General features: G+C 38.0%; 1 protein-coding gene across 7 annotated transcripts in view; it reads right to left on the minus strand.

The window, feature by feature from the left end:
- The window catches only part of CALCR (calcitonin receptor), a 136,260-nt gene that overhangs the window by 59,598 nt on the left and 52,707 nt on the right, over positions 1–23,955 (minus strand). For 6 of the 7 annotated variants that reach the window (XM_088150584.1, XM_088150586.1, XM_088150585.1 and 3 more), the window contains 2 exons: positions 14,258–14,345; positions 2,869–3,022 (listed from right to left, as the gene is read on the minus strand). In XM_088150584.1, the coding sequence (XP_088006710.1) occupies positions 2,869–3,022; positions 14,258–14,305 (202 nt within the window). In that variant the 5' untranslated portion in view covers positions 14,306–14,345. The remainder of the gene's footprint in view (positions 1–2,868; positions 3,023–14,257; positions 14,346–23,955) is intronic. The other variant, XM_088150587.1, reaches the window with a different exon arrangement.

Here is a 23,955-nt window from a genome sequence, read left to right on the forward strand (position 1 = left end):
TGCATGCATCTTTTCAGTTCAGTTCTGTATTATGCAGCCTTAACAGTGATATATATTTTTTTCATTTAACAAAGATATAATTCATCCTGTGTTACTATCCCTCTGCTGGGAAAGACAACACTTTTGAGAGCTAAAAACACCCCTGCTACATGGGGCTCAATTTTAAGGTTTTGGATGGCATGCACGCAAGTTAAATGGCAGGGGAATGACAGCAAGAAGTCAGTCAAAATGTGGTGGCTTTCTCTTGGGTATGTTCCACTCCAAGGAAAAAAACCCAAACTCCTTTATAGGTATTTGTTAGAGTACCTTCCTTAACACATTATATTAAGAATGACTCTCTAATATCTACTATTAGATATCTAATACTCCTGCCTTATGAGACTGAAGTCCCAATTCCAAACCTTTTCAAAAATATTATACAAAAGTAAGTTCCATATTGTCAGGATATCAGTGGGAATGGAAGTGTTACATGTTTCACATCTGCCCAACATTAAAGGTGTTATTGAAATTAATCTGTCTAAACTGGGTTTCCTCCAGATGTCTTAGACTGCTTACCTCCAGATGTTTCATACAACAATTCCTACTGTAAATAATACGTATTAATTATATAAAATGAAAGTGCATTCCTTGGTAGAACGCTTACCAAAAATAGAGAAGTTTTAAGACATTCAAATGCTGGCAGACTGGTAGTGGGCTTTATATGGTTCATTGTGAAAAAGTAATGTTTGTTAGAAGAACAAAAATGGCTGTGCATTAGAGCGTCATTCTACCAGCTTTGTTATTTGGAAGTCAAATTTGGGCATGTCAAGAGAATTTTAAAAGCTGAATGCAATGAGAATAAGATACTTAAGGAAAGTATATATGCTAAAACAAGAAGAATAAGATTAAGAATGAATGGGTATGAATGAATGTAGAATGAATACAAAAGTAAATGAAGAACACAGAAAGCAAGTACATTGAGGTCGTTTGGTCATATGCAGAGAATGTAAATGAGGACCAAATCACAAAACACATACATTTAAGAGTTAATAGGTTTGAAGAATGGAAAGATCAGGAAGTCAGGGCTGGATGGAGTTGATGAGATCCTCAAAAGACACCGGGGAGAAATTTAAATAATAAAATGTATAAATTTATGTACATAGGTGGTAGAAGCAAAAATGCTTTACAAGAATAGAAAGTTAATAAGAGGTATGGTATTATATTCATCTATAGTATATTTAGCTATTTTCATTAATTACCTTTTTCTTCATATTGTAATTTCTTTGGCTTAGTATTCCTTACTCCTTTTCTTCACTTTGTATAACATTCCTTACCCCAGGAAGGAAATGGGTATGTGTATACGTATGCATGTAAATAATCTGAAATAGTAGCTTCTATTGAAACAGACAATTAGCTATATTGTCTTTAAAGGTGCCTCTACTTGTATTGCCTTGGTCTAAGTCAAAGCTAAACAAATTACATTTATGGCTTATCATTCTATATTTCTCCCCCGCAGAAGTATGGCACTACCTAGTGAGGGGAGTGTTTGGGTCAGGAACTGAATACTGTATACCAGCTGTATGTTGGATGAACTCTCTGCCTCTGTTCTCCTTACCCTGTTCACTGATTTCCAGGAATCAGTGAATATTCAGGACAAATAACTGGTTGCTTTCACACTGGAATTCTTCAGCATATCTCAGGAATTGCTTTTTTGAAAAGTGAAAACCAAAACAAAGAGTAGCTCCACAAAGTTTACTTATAGTTATTTACATCTCGCATTCATTAATCTCTTTGATGGTTCTGCCTCTTTTATTCAGTATGATGTGGCACCAAATAGCATCTCTCTTTTATTAAAGACAGCACTTTAAAACCACTTAGCCACTTAAACATCTAGCTGGATGAGCTGCTTTACTCTGCTACAGGGATGAGTGTACAAAGAACCTCCTTGGATTTAGCACAGATGCAAATAATGCTTTTTTTCCCCTTTAATTGGTCTCAATTCCCTGCCGTGGGGGAAAATCCTAATTAGTAGAATCTATTCTTGCATTCTTTTTTTTTCTTTGATAGAACACAGCACTATTTCAGAGCAAGAATATGTTTCTGTATAAATAATGAAAGGAAGTCATCAATTAAACACAGATAAACAGGTTTTATTCATATGATACATCCATCCATAGCTAAGTAAAGTGTATTCAACAGAGATAATTTTCTGGATTTGCACAATCAATAGAAGTATAGGGTTGGGTTTGTACATGCTAGGCTAACATGTAGTTGGGTAGTTGTATGGCTTGGTATGTCATAGCCAGAAAGATGAGATGATGACTAGTTAAGGGGTAATTTAGAAAAGATGCATCTCTAAACCTCCTGACCAAGAAGCAGTAACAGGACAAAAATTACAAGGAAGAAACTTTCAATTAAAGACTCAATAGTCTCTTGTCCACATTCTGATTGGCACAATAATAGTATTTGTTTCTTTTGTCTATGAAATCTTGCCACAACTCAAATCTAAATACAGAACAATACAAAAAATACTAGGATGCAACAAACCATGGAAAATAAAGGCCAGTATGGGCTCAAGGTCTAGAAACCTGATCACCAACCCAGTTTTAAAGAAATGCTGCCTTCAGAATGTATTCACCACAATTTCAAAATGAAGAAGTTTTCTGCTTAGAGAAATGTTATAGGTAATTTAAGGTTATACTTGACACTTGCACTATTTATAAAATTTCATGAGATTTCAGCCTAATATTTATTATCAGACATTTTTGCCTTTATGACTGTGTTCACACTAGTTTTCTCTCACCCCTGTTTTCTTTTTAGCAATCCAAACCCACAATGCATTAAATAATAATTTAAAAATTGTTTTCTTTCTCTCTTTATTTCCTTTACCTTTTTTCTTGTAAGGAGGTGTTCTGTTCATTCTTTCATAGCACTTGAACTGCGAATCTACTATTTTCTGGCGTATCACTGAATATTCCGTTGCTATAGACTCTAAGGTGGGATCAGCATAACTTACAGTAGCTGGGCAACTTGGAGCCATTTTCTGTACAAAAAGAAACGTCTGTTAATATCTGTGAGTTACACCAGGAGAATATAATAAAAAACAAAGTTTTTTCATCTGTTTGTTCAGTCAAGGAGTTTGAAAAAGTTGCCAGGAAAACGTACAATAGTCTCCTTCTCTGGAACGTGTATCTTTACAGCTAGCAACATGGAGGACTGAATGCAACTTTCCATGATTGTTTTCCTTGATTACCTGGCAGATCTTTTATCACATCTTTTTATGGGAATAACCCATGTAGAAAGACTGCAGTGGTCTGGTGTGGTGAGCTCTGCGCAATCTCTTATCTCTCCTTTTAATGATCGTAGCAAGATATAGTGGGTTTTGCATGATCACACAAACCCTGGCTATGGGCACATCTCTGTGAGTAGAGATGATATTGTTACTGTATTCTTTGATTATGCTGTTAAATTGATATTGGAAAGAAAAAAAAGAGAGCGGGCCTCCAAACTATTTCAATAGCATAATGACATTCCCTTGGTCATATTCTGTCTATTTTATTACCATTTTCCTGTGTTGTCAACACCAATAAATATATATCTAATCTAACTCTTTCATATTCTTGGAACACATACAGGGCCAGAACAATGTTTCACATATTGGTGCAAAGAAGCGTATCACATGCTCACAGGACAGCTAATTGTGGGTAAGCATATTTATCTTTGTTCATATAATGTAATGGTACAGTGTGCATTCACCTAAATTAAAGAGATATTATTTAAAGCACGAGTGGGCAGAAGATGGATTTGGGGGTACTCCAGGGATTCTGGGTAATTTGCCCTGGATCTGCAAGGTTTTTTACAAGGACAGGCAATCAAAGGGAAGCTGAGCAGTGCTATTACCTATGATTCAGGAATATCAAAAAAATACAAGAAGAACAATACTGGAGATGTTCTGTAAGGTTGGACAAATAATACTTATATTATATGCATGCTTCCATGAAATTTTCTTGGCAACAATACAGAAGTGATTTGCCATTGCCTTCTAGGGTACTTTTGCAATCTCTCAGTCTTGTTTACAGGACAGCTACCAAATTGGGTTTCTGCAGCTCAGATTAGGTAGCCCTAGTCTATAGACCTGGAATTCCCTGGTAATCTCCCATCCAAACATTAACCTGACCCTGTTTAACTTTCAAGTCCATGCAAGGTCAGTCATGTTGATGGCAAGGATTCAGGAAAGGATGGATTGTGTGGGTGTGAATATGGTGAGGTAAATTGGAAGTGTGTTGAAAGTACCTCAAGTTAGGTGGGAAAAACCAGATGATACCGGTTTGAGGGAGGTAGAAAGGGATTGTCTCAAGGACGTATGCTGGTGGATGAGAATAGCTGAACTTTCCTGACCCTTAGCTTATTAAAATAGTAAGTTTCCCTCCCCTAGTGAGGTAATTCCATGCCCTAGGGTGGAGACCTTGACAAGATAAGGAAGTAATGAGGGGTTGTTATGTAACAGGTGGTTATTGCGACTGTGCGGTGTTGTGACTGACAGAAAGCGTGCAATTTTGTTACTTTTAATGGTAAATAAAAGACTTTGCCGCCCGAGGTGCAGGGCTCTTGCTCCTTTAGAGGCAGGAGTCCATTTTGCTGAAGTACTTCAATAAAAAGTTTTCTTTCGCTCCAACCCGTGTTTTCATTGGAATCACACATCGGGAACAACGCCACCTTTTGGTCAACATTTTCTGGTGACCCAGATGGGACTTCCGGCCTGATCCTTGAGGAGAGGGAGACCAGCGCAACTGGCGCCAAGGTCCCTTTTGTGACCTGTCGAAGCCTCTCTGTCTCTCTTTCTTGGCCCACGGCCATTCAGAGGTCTGCCAAGGAGCGACCGTAACTTCACTGATGACTGGAGGTAAGGCAGCCAACTCAGGTTATCCTTACGTTAGTCCCTGAGGTCCAAACTCCCAGTACTGGTACTCTGGGATCTGGTTTTGGAATTCTTCCAGTATTTGTGGGCTGGGATCAGGTCTCTTTTAGACCGTAGAAGGGCAGTATGGGATCTGGAGACAGTAAATCTGGAGCCTGGGCAAAAAAATGGGAATGTTGGCAGGGAAGCGGGAAGACTCTGTGAATGTGTCAGTGAATGGACCCCCCAGAGATACTCTTGTTGGATGCATCCTAGAAAATTTTGAGGATTTGGGAGGTGCGAAAATTGGGACTAAGGCAGCCTTTTCTCATTACTGTTCATCAGTCTGGCCACGTTATGCCAGGGCAAGAGAGAGATTTCTGGCCTCCTCAGGGAAGTATTGACTTAATGTTAATAGAGAAGTTGCAAAAATACCTTAAAATACAGAAGAGTGAAATTGAACTCAGATATCATTGTTTGTTAAGTTGGTAAATAGTCCCCTGTTAATAGGAGAATGTGGATGTGGAACGTGCCCAACCCTGAGGGGGAAACAAGGGGAAGGAAAGACTTTCCTAGTCATACAGAATGACCTGGAAGAGGAAACTGCCTGCCCACCTCCGTATGTGTTTCCTAGACCTATTTTGCAGTTGCCATTGCAGGAAACCTTGGTACCAATGGAATGGGGGGAGGGGCAGTGGCAAGGGTATTGGTGTATGCCCCTTTGTCGACAGCAGACCTGTATAACTGGAAACAACAAATTCCATCTTATAGGTCAGATCCAGGATGGATGGCCAATCCTATAGCATCTATATTTTGTACCCACCAATCCACCTGGCCGGACATCCAGACCCTTTTAGACATATTGTTTACTCTGGAGGAAAGAAGGATGGTTATCAGGGGGGCTCAGTTGGATAGGGAGTGCAGAAATGATCCTGCCTTTAATCTCCCATTGACTGACCCCCATTGGAGTACTGATAAGGTGGCTGACATGACAGCCTTACAGAATTATTGAGACTTAATTTTGGAAGGAATAAAGAATGGGGTACCTAAGGTGAAGAATTTGTCTAAGGTATATGAGATTAAACAAGCCAGGGAAGAATCTCCTAGTGCTTTCTTAGAAAGAATTTATGAGGCTTTTTGGAAGTATACTGACTTAGATACAGAAGATGAGGACAATGTGAGAATGGTAACTATGTTGTTCATGGGCCAAAGTTATGAAGATATTAAGAGGAAATTGCAGAAGGTAGAGGGAGGGCCAGCGATGCCAACCTCTCAATTAGTGGAAATAGCATATAAGGTATATGTGAACAGAGGGGCAGAAGAGGATAAAAAGGAAAGGGCTAGAGCCAAACAACAAACTATCCTTTTGGCATGGGCTATTAGACAGGAGGGGGTAAACAGGCGGTCTCACGGAAGAGGCGAGCAAGAAGAAAGGGAAAATAGAAAAGGAAATAGGAAACTCCTAGGAACCAACCAGTGTGCTTCCTGTAGGGAGAATGGGCATTGGAAAAGGGAGTGTCCAAAGAGGGACAACGACAGATGGTAGTTGAAGAGGACTGATGGGGTCAGGCCATGAAGGGCCTATATTACAGGCCCTCTTCCCCGAGTCCCTGGTAAACTTGCAGATAGGGGGAGAATCCGTAGAAATGGTTGTAGATACTGGAGCTACCCGATCTGTCCTTATTACCCTATTGGATAGCCCCTTGGGGAAGTCCATTCCAGTAACAGGGGCCTCTGGAGAAAACCGACAGGTGGGGGGTAATGGAACCATTGTCCCTCTGAATCGGAAGCAACCTACTATAGAAAAATTTAAAAGATTTGGCCTAATACGAACTTCATCCTCATGGAATACTCCTATTTTACCAATAAAGAAACTGGATGGCATCTGTTGGATGGTCCAGAATCTAAGGGGGGTGAACCAGAATACTGTTGTCTGTCCTTAATCCCTATATGCTTCTGACCTGGGTGCCCCCTGGGAATTAATGGCTTATGGTCCTGGACCTAAGGATGCTTTCTTTTGCCTTCTGGTGGCAGAAGAGCGCCAAGAAACCTTGGCTTTGAATAGATAAACCCTAGGACAGGGGAACAGTTGCAATATACCTGGACTAGGTTACCACAGGGCTTCAAGAATAGTCCCATCACTTTTGAGAACTGTTTGGCAGCCGATTTGTTTAATTCAAGTTGGGAAAGAGGTTTTACTATCAAAGGTACCGGCTTCGATGTCTTCTTGTCTTCAAGGTGAACAGGCTCCTAGTTTGAACCAGCCGCTGCATGACATAGAGCCAGGAGATTAGGTCCTGATTAAATCCTGGGGAGAAGAATCTCTCCAGCCAAAGTGGAAAGCCCCTTCCAAGTCCTGCTGACAACTTACACTGCTATAAAGGTGGGAGGAGTAATGTCTTGGATCTATCACACCCGCATAAAGAAGACACAGAAGCCAAAGCCAGAGTGGACATCACAACCAGTAGAGAAAGATGATTTAGGACTTAAATTGCTGTTTAGGAAGAAAGCTCGAACACCTTAGAGACAGTGAATGGGAGGAGCTAAATCTCTGAAATTCTGGGTGTTGGGAACCCCAGAGACACCCCAGGCTGAGCTACACGGACTTCCATGGGGAAAGTGGGTTTAGAATAAATACTTGCGAGTTTGGGTTAAAAAAAAAACCCTGAATCGAGCAGAACGAGGATTTAACATTCCCCTGACAGTAGACTACATATATGATGGAGATCTTAGGTATTAGTGTCATGGTGCTTTCCTGTGAGGTGGGGTGAGTGCTTTGTTTGTCCTGGTGAAATTAAGGGCAGAATCCTAACTCCTTTATGACTCTATCAGAAATAATAGCTGAGGGACTGAACCAATCCCAATGTCGGGTGTGCACCATGATGCCTCTTAGTGCAGAGCATGGAATTCCCTTAGTTCCTCTGCCATTGAATTTGAGTCAGCTGGCAGAGGGGGGTGAGAGATTGGCCGAATCTCCGTGGTTAGGGAGAAGTGCTTATAACACATGACAAAGGTTACTTAAAACAGCTTTGGAAAGATCAGGCGATCTTGCATTTATTTCTAGCACCCACTTTTATTATTCCACTTTACTGTGGCAATATAAGTAAGGAAATCTACTGACAATATGAAATATTTCTCTTTCTCTAGGCTTAGCTATTGCATGAGGCATTTAGAAATATATTTATCTGTTCCTTTCATAAAGTATTCTGCTCATCTATAAAAGCACTTAATGATCTAGTAAGAAGTGCCATTGTACATCTAGGAGCACACATGAAGCCTTTTACAGTTCAATATCAGTCTCCTTTTCAAAGGCAGTAGCAGGGGCCTCTTTGTCATCGTTCCACTATTTAATTTGACTTAATACTATTACATCAACAGAACAATTTGTTGGAGGTTGAAAAAATAAATTGGAACTACATTAACTGTCATATTCTCAGTTTTACATCTATTTCATCCAGCATTTACAATCTTTATACAAAGCCTAACAAAAGCTATATGCAAGTCACATGTTCCAGCTTCTACCAGTCAAGAATGTTGAACAGTTTTTTTTTAAATCCAACCATCCATTCATTTAGAAAGTTTCTATTACAGTCTGTCAGACAATAATCTCCCAGAGCAACTAACAGAGATTGAACAAGATAGAAATTTAAAATGCTAAAGTCAACAGAGTAGCATGGTGTACAATATAAACTGCATTAAAAGACAATTGAGGAATCATAACTGAAGTGCCCCCTTCCACTGGTTCCTCTCTACTTAATCACTGAATGTTGGGAGACCAAAACAAAGCCCTCAAAGATGGAATAATATTAGGTACTGCCAGTACGATTTGAGGAATATGGCATCCTTAGTAAGAAGGTAAACACCATCACAAAGACTGTTTCTGATGAAATTTATTTATTTATCTGTTTTATTTATTTGGCCACCCATCTCAGATTCATGATTCTGGACAGCTAACAATAGTTAAACATGATAGAAAAACAAAAAACTGTATAAAAACCATATAAGCACAATTAACAGCCGAGGTACAAAATCCAACCACAATTAACATAACCACTGCACGGGCTCTACAGCACATCCGGGACCCCATAAATCTTTAGGCCTTATAAAAAGCCAGCAGTGTGGAGGCCAATCTAATCTCCAGGGGATGATGTTCCAAAGGACGGGTGCCATGACAGAAAAGGGACTGTTCTGGGCCCTGCCAGGTGACATTCCCTAACAGACAGGACCCAGAGCATGCCCCTTCTGCTGAACCTGATGGGACAATTAAGCAAAACTGGGGAGAGGCAGACCCTCAAATAACTCAAATGTCCTACCTTCTGCTAATTTATTATTGTTGTTGTTGGTATTATTATTATTATTTTGCCACCCAACTCCAGTGGACTCTGGCCAGTGTACAAAACTAGAAAAAACATAAAAACAGCTAGTTCTATAGAAGAAATGATCAGAAAAAGCTACAAAGACATCCTCAACTAAACTCACTCCCACTACTGGCGTTTTTTACCCTGGCCTTGAGAAAAGCAAGTATTCCAGGAGAGAGAGGAGGATAGAAGTAAACAGCAGGCTTGTTACAGCTTCTACCTTCTTCTCCCATCAAAATTACAAACTGCCCTATGGGAAGGAGCACAGTTATGTTCATACAAGAATAATTTCACTTGTAAGCTACTTTGGGATATAATGTTAATACACCAATGGACAATATTTGTTTTATCCTTGTTCATAATGTAGACGTTGAGGTTAGGATACATACAGTAATAATTCCCTGGAATTGCTTGGACTTCAGAATGAAATAACAAAACCTTTTCCAATTTTGGAGGAGGGAGATAACATATTTTCTGTATCCGGTCCTCCATTTCTCCAATCTTTGTGGAAATTTTGTTGACAGGAGCTTGGTAGCGCATTACAGTACAACAGAAGAGGATAGCATCTCCCAGCCAATGTCAAAATAGGACTGAACTTCCTGTCTTGTTGGCCTTAACAAAACAATATATATCCTAGGCTGGTCCTGCTTCTTATTCCAATTATCAGCTACTGATCATGTGTCTGATGAAGCAGGGTCTGCACAACTTATAGAGGGGAAAGAGGCACAGCGATACATGAAAAATCTTCAGGGGCCGTGAAGGAAGTCCTGGCGCACTGATCAGCTGTTTGGCGGCTAGCGAAGTGGCAGGAGTACCTGAGCTGGGGGTGGTGGTGAAGCTTGGAGGTGCCTTTTCGAGCGTTGGATTTACTGACTTTTTAAAAAATTAATGGTGGGCTGCATGTTGTGCAGGCCTGATCTAGACCACGAGAAATAATAGTGCAATAAATCTTCTATACAATATGGGGCTTGAGAAGCTGAGCTGATTATTTTTGGTCACAGATCCATAGAAAATGGCACGAGGGCAGTTTTGCAATGTTTCTTGTAGAACTGCAGAGCAGGTGGCTTCGAACTGGTGGGAACAACCAGCTCTTCCCACTCCCCAGTTCTTGGGATTCTCCCCTCCCTCACCTGAAATCAAGGTGCTGAAGTGCCTTGGCTTCTTCACCTATCACCAATGCTCAGGAAAGCTTGGAGAGGCAACTTTGCTGTTGCCCCAGCCATCTTTTTCTTTCCCTTGCTGCAAAAGGAAATGATGGATGAAGGATGAAGGATAAAGGCTGGGCATTGGCTGGAACACAGATCTTTCCACTGGCCAGCCAGATGGTGCTTCCTTACTCATCAGCCCCTGCAAGTAGCCATGAGGATATTCCATGAGGGTGCAAGTGTACCAGAAGGTAAGAGCAGTGAGGCAGTGGCTGTTTGGACCTCTCCTTTGTCTTTAAGGGGTTACCACACCTGTTGTTTTTGTAGCAACAAACCAGTTTACAACCAGAATGAATACGTTGTCTCTTAGATATGTCACCATGATACTGAATGAAAGCTTAGTCTGGGACTTAAATATGGCATTTTAGAAACAGCTATTATATTATAGACAAGATAGTTAGCTACAAAAATGAATAAATGCCACAGCATGGCATGAACTTGAATATTATAATTAAAATAGATTTTTAAGAATAAATTTTGACCTTTTTCTATTATGTATCTCATCTTTAGACATGGTTTGCTGAGTACATGTGTGTGTGTGTGTGTGTGTGTGCGTATCTGTGTCTGTCTCTCTCTCTCCATATATACAGGTAGTCCTCACTTAACAACTGCCCTGTTTAGTGACCATACCAAGTTACAATGATGCTGAAAAAGTAACATTATGACTGGTCCTTGTACCTATGACCACTGTAGCATCCCCATGGTCACATGATTGAGATTTGGGTGCTTCGCAACTAGTGGGTGTTTATGACAGTTGCAGCATCCTGTTGTCATGATCACCATTTCTGTACTTCACAGCTGGCTTCCGACAAGCAGAGTCAATGGAGAAGCTGGCAGTAAAATCGCAGCTCACAGTCATGTGATATCTTGCTTAATGATTGTGTCGCTTAGCAACAGAGTTGCTGGTCCCAATTGTGGTAGTTAAGCAAGGACTACCTGTGTGTGTGTGTATGTAGGTGTGTGTGTGTGTCTGTCTGTCTCTCTCCCTCTCTCTATCAGAATTAGCAACATTGTGTAGGAAAGTCTCTTTAAAAAATACTTTAAAAGCAGTTTGACATGTTGTGGTGGAATTTGGGCAGGACTGGGGGCAAGAATACTATTTGAGGAACTAATACTAATATTTGAGCCCAACACCAAACTGAAAATGAAGAACTATTTACCAGTTTTTCAATGCCAGCTGCTTCATATTATATTTATATACAATATAAATGTAACCGTAAGAACAATCAAGGCAATATTTTAAACAGAAAAAATCAATGATGTAACTGTGTATAACAAAGTAGGGAATACCTTGAGGACATAGATAAATATCTTTATTAAACAGAAACAAATTATTCACAATTTCACAATCAAAACACTTCTTGTGTGATTAAAAAGTGTCAGTAATAATTTTTATGAAGAGAACTAATTAACTGAAGTGTCATGTGGCAGTTTAGCAGCCGTACATAAGATGTCACTCCTAAAAGTACAAGTAAATGACGTCATACATACGACCACCAAGCCATCACGCGTTAAGTGACTGTGATAAAAAGTGCTTTATTATGGAATAAATTGGCAGGTTTTTTTTTTTTTAATACTGGCAAGGTCCCTAAGCGATTATAAGAGTCTAGACAAAGCAAATGTCTTAATACTAATAATGGCTAGTGGACCTCATCAAACCATGTACAACCATTAAACAACCAGTGGATAAAAGAACACCACAGTTTTCCAATGACAAAGAATCTGAATGATGAAAACAGAGTATAGAACTGTTCTCCAAAATACTTTATATGATGAGCAAGCATTTAAAAAGGTGCTTCCACTTGATTCCAGCAAAATACAGAATATTACATTTCCATGACCTTTAAAGCAAATGCCATATATAAGGTATGTTTCCCTTCCCATCCTTTAATGTAGTAAAGTGAAAAAAAAAAACACCTCTAATGTCAAATAGAATGTCAAATACCAATGCAAAGTTTAATGGTCCGTTTTTAGCCCTCCTTTGTCATTCAGGTGTAATCTTTTGCAGCATTAATGAATAAATGGATTCTGTTAGTTTGTATATGGTTTGTATATGCTTTTTAAATTAAGTTTTAAGATTGTACTTTGTTCTTTTTGTAGTTTTTAATTGTTGTAAGCTACCCAGAGTCATGCATAGGAGATGGGCAGCTGCCCAGAGTCACTTTGTGCGAGATGGGTGTCTATATAAGTATGACAGATAGATAGATAGATAGATAGATAGATAGATAGATAGATAGATAGATAGATAGATAGATAAAATATCTTGCCTATCAGATCAAAAAGTTTTCTGCCCCTTGCCAAATAACCACTGAGATGGTGCAGAACTAGGAAATGTTGCTCTGGGAAGTAGAATTCACAGGAGTTCAAACTCCCCTTGGGTTACACTGAAAATCTACTTTAATTCTCATCTCCCTATTCAACTTCTTTTTTTAAATATTTCCCAATAAATTAATACAGATATATTTTTCAAAAGATTGCAGATATGAAAACAGAAATGCACTCACAAATATTTATCTTTTAAAAATATATCTGCCCTTCAGGGAAAATTACAGAAATGCCCTATTTTTTAAGTGGGAGAAAGCAATGCAGCCACTCAGTAAATGCTTATAAATGCAGAGCTGCTTCTGCATTATTACAAAAATTGCACAATAAATATGCAGATATGAACAATACTAATTTTTTCCAGGTTTATATTTCAAATTTGTCACATTTGTTTAGCAGCTGCCACCTGTGAGACTGAAGCCCATCAAAGAGGCAGGGCTTGGACTGCACAGGATGTGGCTGTCATTTTGACTTTTTTGACTCCCTGGATGCGCCTGCTTTCTTCTAAGCCAAATTGATCCTCTCTAATTGTCATGAACTGCAGTTCATAACTGTATTTACTGTAGGATGGTGATTTTCCCCCAAATAATTATCTGTAAATAGGGAAGAGGGCAGTGTCTGCTAACAAATAAAAAGGGCAAGAGAGGCAAATGACCACAGAGTTAGTTGTCTGTCTCTATTCTTTCCTCAAGTATCTCTTTATCATCTTTCATTTATATTCACTTTTGTTTCCCACTTTCTCTTTCCCAGCTTTACTACTACATTTTCCATTCCTCCCATCTCCAACATGTGTTTTTCTTCTTCTGGGCTGTTCCAGCGTGAACAAAAGAAGGAAACGTGAGTATATATGTATGTTTGTATGTATGAGAATGGTTGGGATATGCAGATGGGGAATCAGTAAATAAATTTGGCACTTTATTTTACATGCAATCAATTGTAGTTCATAGTATTAATTCAATTAGTATCAATTTATCTTGTCCTGGCCTTGGTAGATAGAAACACATATAGAGGAATGCGATGTTAACACCATTAATTTGGTGGAGTGAGAGGGAGTGAATCTCCAGGCTAGTTTCAGCTGAAAATAATTACATTAGGTTGACAAAGGATTGAGCAGAGTTTTTGTCTGTTTTTTTTTTTCCTAGTGAAACTGAAAACACCAACAAGATAAGTTTAACTCTTTTGGCATAGATGCAAAAGCTTTATTGAAGCCAAGCAGAGAAATAACCTGGGATCCTTATATACTCCTCTTTAATTTCCATGATGGAAGGCAGGTGAGATGTAAATCAAATAACTAAACAAATTATGATAGTTCATTAACTTGAAAAGTGCAGAGGGTACATTTAATTGGACCAAGGGCAGTTTGTATCAAGACAGCAGCAGGGACAGTGGGTTTAAAGTTGTTTACCCCTGCATAATATGGTGCCTGCACTCTGAAACAGAATGATATGCATAGTTTGACTTTATTGGTTTTCAGATATATTTTTTTTGGTACTTACAATTAGTAGAACAATCAGTAAGAAACAACCACTGCTTTTTTTATCCATTGCAGGTCCTTTCTGGAGAAATATGTCTTTCCTGGGCCTACTGGGAATTGGAAAAAAACAGACCCTGTTAGATTTTATTCATTTTGTACATTGTCAATTAAAACATTTCTATCTTCTGGTATTACATTCTAAATAATTACACTAAACGTTTATCGCATATCAAGCTTTCCCATTAGTTCTTCTTTGGAGTATTAAATATGTCAATGAACCACAGATTATAAAATATAATTTAAGCTAGTGCTAAAATGATTTACTGTGAAGCTCAATGTTTCACACCATCCAAGTTTAATTGGATAGCTTCATTAAGTCTTCTTGTGAACTTCCTAGGATCACTATGTGAGATGGGCAATATACATCCTTTAAATAAACAAATACATTCCTTTACTTCTCTGTTCCTAAACTGAAGAACTGTCCAGCATTTGTCTCTATAAGCCAGTCTGAACAATTAGTTTCTCCATGGGGTTAAACCCAGATACTCTGTCAAATGTATAATATCCACAACACATGGAAAAACATCAAATTCCTTTCCAATAATTACAAAGTAAGCCCGGAACTCAAGAACTAATTTCCTTATCTGGCCGCCTCAATGGTAAGATAAGGTTTGCTCTATGTGCCTTTATTCCAAGTGACATCAAAAATGGGCTGGGGCTGCCAACTATGTGATTTAAATTATGATCACACTAACCCATCGTGTAGTTTGCTTAGCCTTGTCATATTGCTTAGCCTTAGCGTACTGTGTGAACATGGCCACTCAGTTTGTAAACCTAACAAACAGCGCTTAATTCAATAAATCATGATTAAATAAAGTGTGTGTGAACAATGTATGAGCCCACTGTAGAATTAGTAGCCCAAGGGCAGTGCTATATGGGGGTTTAGTGGTTGATTGGGAGATTAGGCTGAGTTGGAGTTGTAAAAACTTTTGAACATTTGCCTGAAAAAGGTTAATCTCTTCCATTCTTCCAGGGATTTGGCCCCACTTCTGAACTAGAACTTAAGTTCTCAATACCTCACAACACGTACATTGTTTTCTCGAGGAGGGAAGAGCAACCACAGTAAACAAAGTCTTTAATCCAAGATTTATAACTTATTTCTTAAATGGATCCAACACATTGTTTCCCATTAGTAACTGAATACTTTGGGGATTAGGGTAATGAAGTTTTGGCTCTGGAATCAGGAGAAATTTGTTATAAATAGCAGTAAGAGCCACAATGGGGATATAATTTATTTATACATTACATTACAATACTATACTATGCTACATTATAATATAATATTATGATTTGTTAGCTTTATATTGTACATTTCCTCTAGATCAAACCAGTGTGCATGAAACCTCCTCCTCCAATTTTATCCCCACTACAAGCTTTGTCAAATGGGCTGGGCTAAGAGACAAAGTATGGACCTAAGTCACCCATTCAGCTTCTCCAGCTGAATGAGACAGTCCTAGTCAAACACTTTAATCACTGCACCATACTGGGTTACTGGTGTATCCTCCAAAAAGGATATATATTATACTGTGAGCTGCCCAGAGTCAGTTTGAAGTTGGGTGGTGTCTAAATTGAATTAAATAAATAAATATGTGAACAGAGGAACTACGTAAGACTCAATGTTTCATTCTCTTTATATTATTTCAAGACAATCAAATGACAATATGGGAAAAATAGATTTGGGAGAAAAATCCAATTTTCCCTACATTTTTTCATGTATATTTATTAAGGCTGCTCATTGTTCAAAGCTGAGTCCAACAATTTGGTAGTCATAAAAAGAAGCTAATTGTGCTTCTGAGGAATAAATAAGGAGAGTGGGCCTAGAGTGCCAGAATACTTATTATAGATATAAAAGACCATGATCAGTCATCTTTTGTTTCCACCTTAATGCCTACTAAGCCATTTTTGAACATGCCAGATAGTCAGTTCCAAATTTTCTACCATTCAACCATACTAAGATTAGGATGGCTCTTTGTGAACAGTATGTTGCTTAGAATCTGACAAAACACCCACTAACAAGGAGCATGTTTATAATACTGTAAGGAAAAAATAATGCCAATTTCTCTCCCTACATCATATGTAGATTTGTTTCCCTCTTTTTCAGTCTTTGTCTGTCAGTATCTCCTGAATATCATTTTTCAGTCTTTGTCAATATTTCCTGAATAACACTTTTCCTCAGTGTTGTATCTAACCCCCAATATTTTATACTTTGTCCAACCCACTTCAGAGCCAGATTAAACGCTAGTCATTACAACAGAGGCAGGCAATCTATATTCCTCCAGGTGTTTTAGACATCTCTCATAATCGCTTGCCATTTGTCATACTGCTGCACATACTGTATGAGCATTGCAGTGCAACTTTTATTGGCATGATTTTGTTTTTTTACTGATATCACATGTAAAAAATAAGTCTACTATGAGTCTGGCAACTTAATGTAGCTACTTAGACTAAGAAAAAAAGCCCTATGACTCTTCCTTCCAGAGATGTTACTTGCTTCAGAGGCAGAAGGAAGAGATGCTTCCAGGAGTAAAAACTGCCTGCCCTTACCCTTATGTTTCTTAATTTTTTAAAAATAATAACTTTATTAAATATTTGAATACAAAAAGATAAAAACTAACAAGAACTAGAAATCAAGAAGAGGAATAGAAAAGAAGAAACAATAAAGAGAGAGAAAAAAGCAAAAATGCAGAAAAGTAAAGAAAAAGAAATAGAAATACAGGAAAAGAATGACTTCCAACTTCTTTTACAGCAGATATAAGTAAAACGTACATTAAACTCTTACTTGAGGATTTCAACTTAACATCTATTTTTTCTATAATCTATTAATTTTACTAATCATCAAATCCATATAACATAATTCCTTTTTTTCTGTTTCCCGCAAAAATCCAAAAGGGGTTTCCGGTTATCTCTATATAAGTAAAATTCAGAATACATACTTGATGAACAATTATAATTAAGAAACATAACTGGAAATCTACCTCAATATATGGGTGTATTCTCGCATACATACTTGCATACAACTTTAGGGCACTTCTACACATATGTTACACAGATGCTAAGCCCTATTGTGTCCAGCATATTGGATTTCAGTTGGAATCATGTTTAAGTCAAACAATTTTCATCAGTTAGCAAGCAACCTGCCCTGGTATGGTTCAACTTTTTTTTAAGAGTATTATTTGTGATATGTGAGAACCATTGTCATGTAGTAATTAAGATACTGGATTTAGGAATGTGAAGACCCAGGTTCTGGTCCTATCTTAGACACTGATACCAACTGGCTGATGTTGGGCCAGTCATTCTGTCTTCACTTTAATCAGTGCCAGGCTCTCCAACAATAAGCAAAACTCAGTCCAGTACCTAGCCTGATGAAACGTCTGCAAACAAACAGCCAAGCTCAGAGAGCACCAGGGACTCCACAGTTCAACCCTGAGCTACAGATATTCTCTTGTTTTAAAACTCATCATTGCATCATGCATTGCTATAAGAGTTAGGTAAGTACAATGCACAACAAATGGACCCTGCAACCATGAGGGGAAATGCTAAGAAAAACAACATTTGTGTTATGTGCCTTTTATGGTAACTGATCCACTGAAATAATCTAGCAATGCTTGTTTGATGTCTTTAAAATATCAACATGATCCATATATTAATTTTTATAATATAACTTCACGAAGCCTTTAAAAGATAATTTTACAGTAAATTGCAATAAGGTAGTTTTAATAGTTATTTCTAGGGCAAGATAGAGTTTTTAAACCTCAGTGCTCCATGGAACAAAATGAAGCAATGTTCCCAGAAAAATCAATGGGACTTTAAAAGTGTTCAACTCTGAACAGATATGTCCCTAGCTACTCCTTTAAGTTTCCCATATACTTTTGTAACAGTGATTTTTTTAACAAAAGAGTCATCATTTATCCTTGAGTCAGATGTTGTCAGCCAAATACTTGCAGCATATCTGCATACTGGGGTCCTTTGCTAGCTTCAGAAGAAAAGAAGAAAACATGCAAAGTAGCTGATAGAGGGGGCCAGCTCAATATATTTTGTTCCCTGAGGTGGAGTAGCAAAGTCACCCTAGTTAAGATGTGAGCTGTTGGGAACAGAATAGCACAGAAATGTTAGAAATAAATGAATAAATTAATAGAAAAGATCTGAGGAACATGATTTCTCCCTCTTAGGAAGATGATACAACTGTCCTATAGGATATATGTGTCTACAAACATACATGCATTGCCTTTGCCTATCTCCTGATGCTGGATATGGCTTTGGGGACTGAAAGACTTGTCCCACCAATGTAGTAACAAATACAGTTACATCATAGACAAACAAAGCAAAAAAGCTTGTTACTATTATGGGTAAGCTGGGATAATGAACATGAATCTGATTTAAAGCAAGCATTTTGTCTGTTTCTTTCATTCAGGCAGATTTTACAGTGGTAGTTGGAGTTCTAGGGCAGTTGTTCCCATGTGTGGTCCCTTATGCAGATCACTACATCAGCATGAACAGGTTTTGTGGACAAACATAAGCCAGAAGTCAGCAACATGGTACTTATGACACTTCGATTGCATCAATGGGACTTCCAAATTAAATAATAATAAACTGGAAAAAAAGATTTTTTTAAAATAACTGAAATATCCAAAGTCACCAAATCGCACAAATGTTGGGATCGAGAATTCTAAAATCACATGAAATTTTGGAAGAAAATATCAAGCTCTTTGCTGAAATTTGTGATTTTGAGAATTGTCAACATTTTAAGATTATTTTATTTTGGTGCCTGCACTATGGACCACCTAGTCATGATTACCCTAGTGAATCATCAGTAGTTCATGCACCATTGATTTAATCTGATGTATTAATTCAGGATGTATCAATTCAGACCATAAAGAGCTGAAGAGTTCCATCCCTTCTGGCTGTTAGGCAGGATCTAATCCAGGCCCTTGTTTGTATGAACCTTTCATCCTACTAATTAAACCTAACTGAAGCTAACAAGTACTTCTGACTCTTGTCTGTTACTACTGACCTGGGATGGTGAGAAATACATACAACCATTGTGGAAATTTCCTGACTTAGAATGTCTAGATCTAGTGTTATACTTTTGAGAAGACCATTGTTTTGATCTTGGCAACTACATGGAGGTCTTGTATTGAAAAAAAAATGCACTTTGGATTAGATATCAAATATTTGTTTTCCTATTACAAGGAAGAGAGGGCAAAAATAAGCTTTTCTTCAGGTGCAGATGCAGAAGAAAACTAACATTCTCATGCTCGAGTAAGAGCAATCTTCTATTTATATGTGAAAAGATGTACTAATTTAGATTATTATTTTATACATAATTTAGAGCAATTTAGCAAAAACAGATATTTTTCTGCAATGTTTTGTACATAGTTTTTAAACTGAACACTTTATTTTAATCTTAGAATACTGTATTTTTTCCTGCCTGCACAGTTCAAAATTTAATAGACTGGTTTTGTCAGGAACTGTAAGGAATGTTTAATTGCATATTTAGCAAAGTGACGGTTTGGGCCTAACTGACAGGGGTAATTGATGTTGTCATGTTAGAACAAAATTGTGAGAAAAGCATATTTTAATTCCTAGTGGCTGGGAACAAAAAAGGCAACAGTTAGACCTGTGATATATTATTCCCAGTGTATTTTTTTCCCTTCTCTCTTAACTAAGAGGTGGGAAAGAAACCTGAACTAACGTCTAATTATCAAAAGATTTCCTTAACTGAGCTTCCCACAGACAGAATTAGTACTGATTGATTGACTGATTGATTGAGTGAGTGATTGATTGATTGATCATGTGCCATCAAGTCAGTGTTGATTCTTAGGAGCCACATAGACATTCTCCAGGATAAACTGCCCTCAATCTGCCCTTTCTGGTCTTCCAATGGTATCCCAAACACTACTGTAATCAAGTTCATCCATCTTGCTGCTCATCATCCTCTTCTCTTTCCTTCTACCTTTCCCAGCATTATAGACTTCTCAAAGGAGCTGGGGCTTTACATAATGTGTCCAAAATATGATAATTTGAGCCTGGCTATTTGTGACTCAAGTGAGAACAGGTTTGTTCTATGTTCCACTGGTTTGTTTTCTTGACTATCTATGAAATTCTCAGAGGTCTTCTCCAACACCAAAATTCAAAAGCATCAATATTCTTTTTATCCTGCTTCTTCGAAGTCCAAGAATTAGTATTAGTTAACTTTAAGGGGCCTGGCTATATCATGAACAAGAAATAAATTAAGAAATATTGAATGTGGTATATGGCATATGTTCATATTAATGGTGAGCAGTATTTGGATCTAAAGATGCTTTGCAGCTGGTGTGTGCATCGGCTGCACCTGTCAACAGCTTAAAGAAGCTGGGTTTTTTTGGTGGTCTTGAACAGTAGTTGTGTAGTCCCAGGAAAATACACAGGCTGCTGGCTCCTTAACATCTCCTGAACTTAAATTCCTGGGACACAAGACCAAGAAAAAAAAGTGGCTTCTTTAAGGTGCAGCTGACCAATACAGTGAGCATCCTCGTGCTGAATTGAAAGCAACCTTCCCACTTTGGATTGGATACCTGCACGTCCCTATCCACACACATGTACTCTTACATAGAGTCAAAGATATACTTAGTCTAGCCAAATCCCGAATTAAATTGGGGTGCTTTGGAATGATTCTGTGATTCTACAATATAAGATGGTGGGATCAGAAATGGATTATGGAGCATTGCAGAAAGGCAGACAGTTTACCACTAAGCCTCCTTCCACCCCCCAGGTACATTTTTTTCTCTATAAAATGACAAAGTAGGTAGCGGGGGAGTGATGAGTTGAACTGACTGACAGGTCTATCTTCTCAGGAAAAAGAAAAAAAAATGTTAGGTGTTCTCTAAACTAGTCTGAAAACATGGGCCACCAAACAACCGTTTACTAGTCATTTAAATTACTCCCCCTATATTTTGTCTTTAAGATAATGTGAATTCACATTTTGCAGAGATTAAGATAATTATAGTTGCATTTGTATATGATTTCCTATCCCCTCCATTTTTAAAGGCTTGTTTTAACAAAAATGTGTTCCAAAAGTTTTAATCCCAAATTATTTATTTACTACTTGAATTACATTTTGTACCCTGTCTCTAACAACAACTCATAGCACTAACTTGCTGATTAAGAATGGTTCTCAACAGAAATTTCTTAATATTAAAGGAGTAGGGGCAATGGCTAGCTTTTAAGTATTAAACATTATGTTTCCTATTTACACTTTTCTTTTTCTGTTACTTGTAGATTGCATATTCCACTTACCATCAGTACCTGTTTTTGAGACTTGTTCACTATTGTCAGTTTTCTGAATGTTAGAACTCATATTGCTATCTACACCGTCACTTGTACGCTTCATGGACCAATTTTCAGCCACTGATTTTTCTTCACAAACCAGCTGGAGGGTTCTGAGCATGCTCTGTACAGATGCAAGAACTCACAGAGATCACAATAAAGAACTAGTGAATCTTACCAGCCTCAAATGTGTAAATATTTGCATAAAAAAGCCCTCCAGTGCACCATTGAAAAGGTACCATCTTATTCACCCTTCCCCAAAGAAAATTATATAGGGTTGCCCCTTCCCCTTCCCCTTCCTGCCTTCCAACATGAGGATGCTTAACTCCAAAATCTCTTCACTTATTAAATTGGGCAAGTTTTATTCCCTCAGAAGAGTACAGAAAATTTTATTAAGAAGTAAAAAATAAAAGTATAGCTATCTCTGCAGAATTTTGCAGAAACTTCTTGAGAGAGGCCATGGGATTCCAAGACCTAGTTTATCCAACACACCAGACTATTAATCGTTTATTTTGTTTGGTTATTTTGTGCAAACCTAGCCATAGTAGTTTGCAAACCCATGACTTTTTTTTTAGTTTTATTTATTTTACAAGATTTCTATGACATCCTGGGCAGCTTACATAAACAAAACAAACACACCACAAATCAGTACTAAAAGAATAAAAGTCGTAAAAAAGGGTAGCTGGTGAAACTTTTTTTAATCCAAAAGCCCAGGCAAAGGAGGGTGTTTTCCCCTCCTTCATGAACATTAATATTTATTTGTTTATTTTATTTATTTAATTAAATTTAGATTCATTAAATTTAGAGGAGACCATCCTTACACTGAGGGCAGACTCTTCCATAAGGTTGGGGCTTAGCAGCTGGTGTGAGCTGAATCAGCTGAGATTTGTTCAAAAAAGTATATCTTAGCACACTGTGTGAGTCCACCAAAACTGGAAACCTAAATGCCTAGGTTTTCATGCCCCAGTCTACTGGAACTCTAGGTGGAGGAGGGAGGGAGGGCAATTTTAATAGGGAAAATCACATGATAGTTCATAATTCTTCTAGCCCAGTGTTTCTCAACCTTGGCAGCTTGAAGAAGTATGGATGTCAACTCCCAGAATTTCCCAGCCAGAATTCTGGGAGTTGAAGTCCACACATCTTCAAGCTGCCAAGGTTGAGAAACACTGTTCTAGCCAGATCCTGTTGGGTCTGAACTCTTTTTGTTTCTGTCTGGGCAGTCTGCTACTGAGGAGTTTTTTCAGGTTATTCTCATCCATCTTACATAGTTTGTTAACACTTGCAGCTCACTTGCTTTCTACCTGTTTGATCTATTGCTTTAAGCAATCTACCCATGGACTTGGGCCTCCAAAAAGGGACTGTTTTGCCCCCTAACTTTGATTCACTGCTCTGTGGAGAAAGTATATATCTGTTCACAAAAAGCTTCTCCTACAAACATTCCAAAGTTATATATCATATAAGAATTAAAAAAAAGAATACATAAACTCTCAGTGCCTAATTTAGTATTTTGCCATCTTTTATACATTTTGTAAAATGCATGGTGCTAGTCTCTGAGTCCATTAATCATGGAAGGTGCAGGAACAACGGTGAATTATACGTATAGTTTACAAAAGATCTATATTTACTGCCAGGATAAATCAAAGCAGTTATGCACATTATAGCAGCTGAGGGTATGGGTTCAATACATAAGGCATATTTGATGCAGCCCCTCAAATTTACAATTTGTATGCAGCAGTAGTTACAACGCATACTTTGGGTGGCTTCTGTTCTCTAAAATGGATGCACACATGCTAATAGCATTGCTTTGGCTATTTTTGCTGAGCTTTTAATAAAGGTGACTTTGGGCCAGACATGTTATTGCCCAAAACCAGATAAATGGCACAGTCCCTACCCCAAGGGTTGGCAATGCAATGTGCACATACCCAAGAGATGCAGTAAGCAGTAGGATGTTTTTAAATTAGTGAAAATCTCATGAGATCACCCAATCTTGCAAGATTTCAGATAGGAATGTGCAAGATCTCAGAACTGAAATAACCAAATCTTATGACATTTGGCCATCTCTTGGCCATCTCTTCCATAACATTTTATGAGATTTTGGCCATTTTTAATCTGAATTTTTTTGGGCATCAAGAGCATTGTGTGAGATTGCAAAATGACAATCAAAGTCAGCCACTGTGCTATCAAGGGAATTTATTGCTTCAGCATTCATGGAAAAGAAATGACATGATTGGCATACATCTTGGGTGAATTGTGCTTCAACTAGTTTTATAGCCATTAATATATCAAGCTTTCAGAGATCTTTAGTGTCCTTGTGGAGCACAAAGAAAATGTTATAGAAAGTTGTTGAGTTCTGCC

This window comes from Python bivittatus, unplaced genomic scaffold (genome assembly GCF_059951505.1).
Source record: "Python bivittatus isolate LINGU-HERP-01145 unplaced genomic scaffold, Pbiv_v1 ctg000610_np1212, whole genome shotgun sequence".
In the NCBI taxonomy this organism is placed as follows: domain Eukaryota; kingdom Metazoa; phylum Chordata; class Lepidosauria; order Squamata; family Pythonidae; genus Python; species Python bivittatus.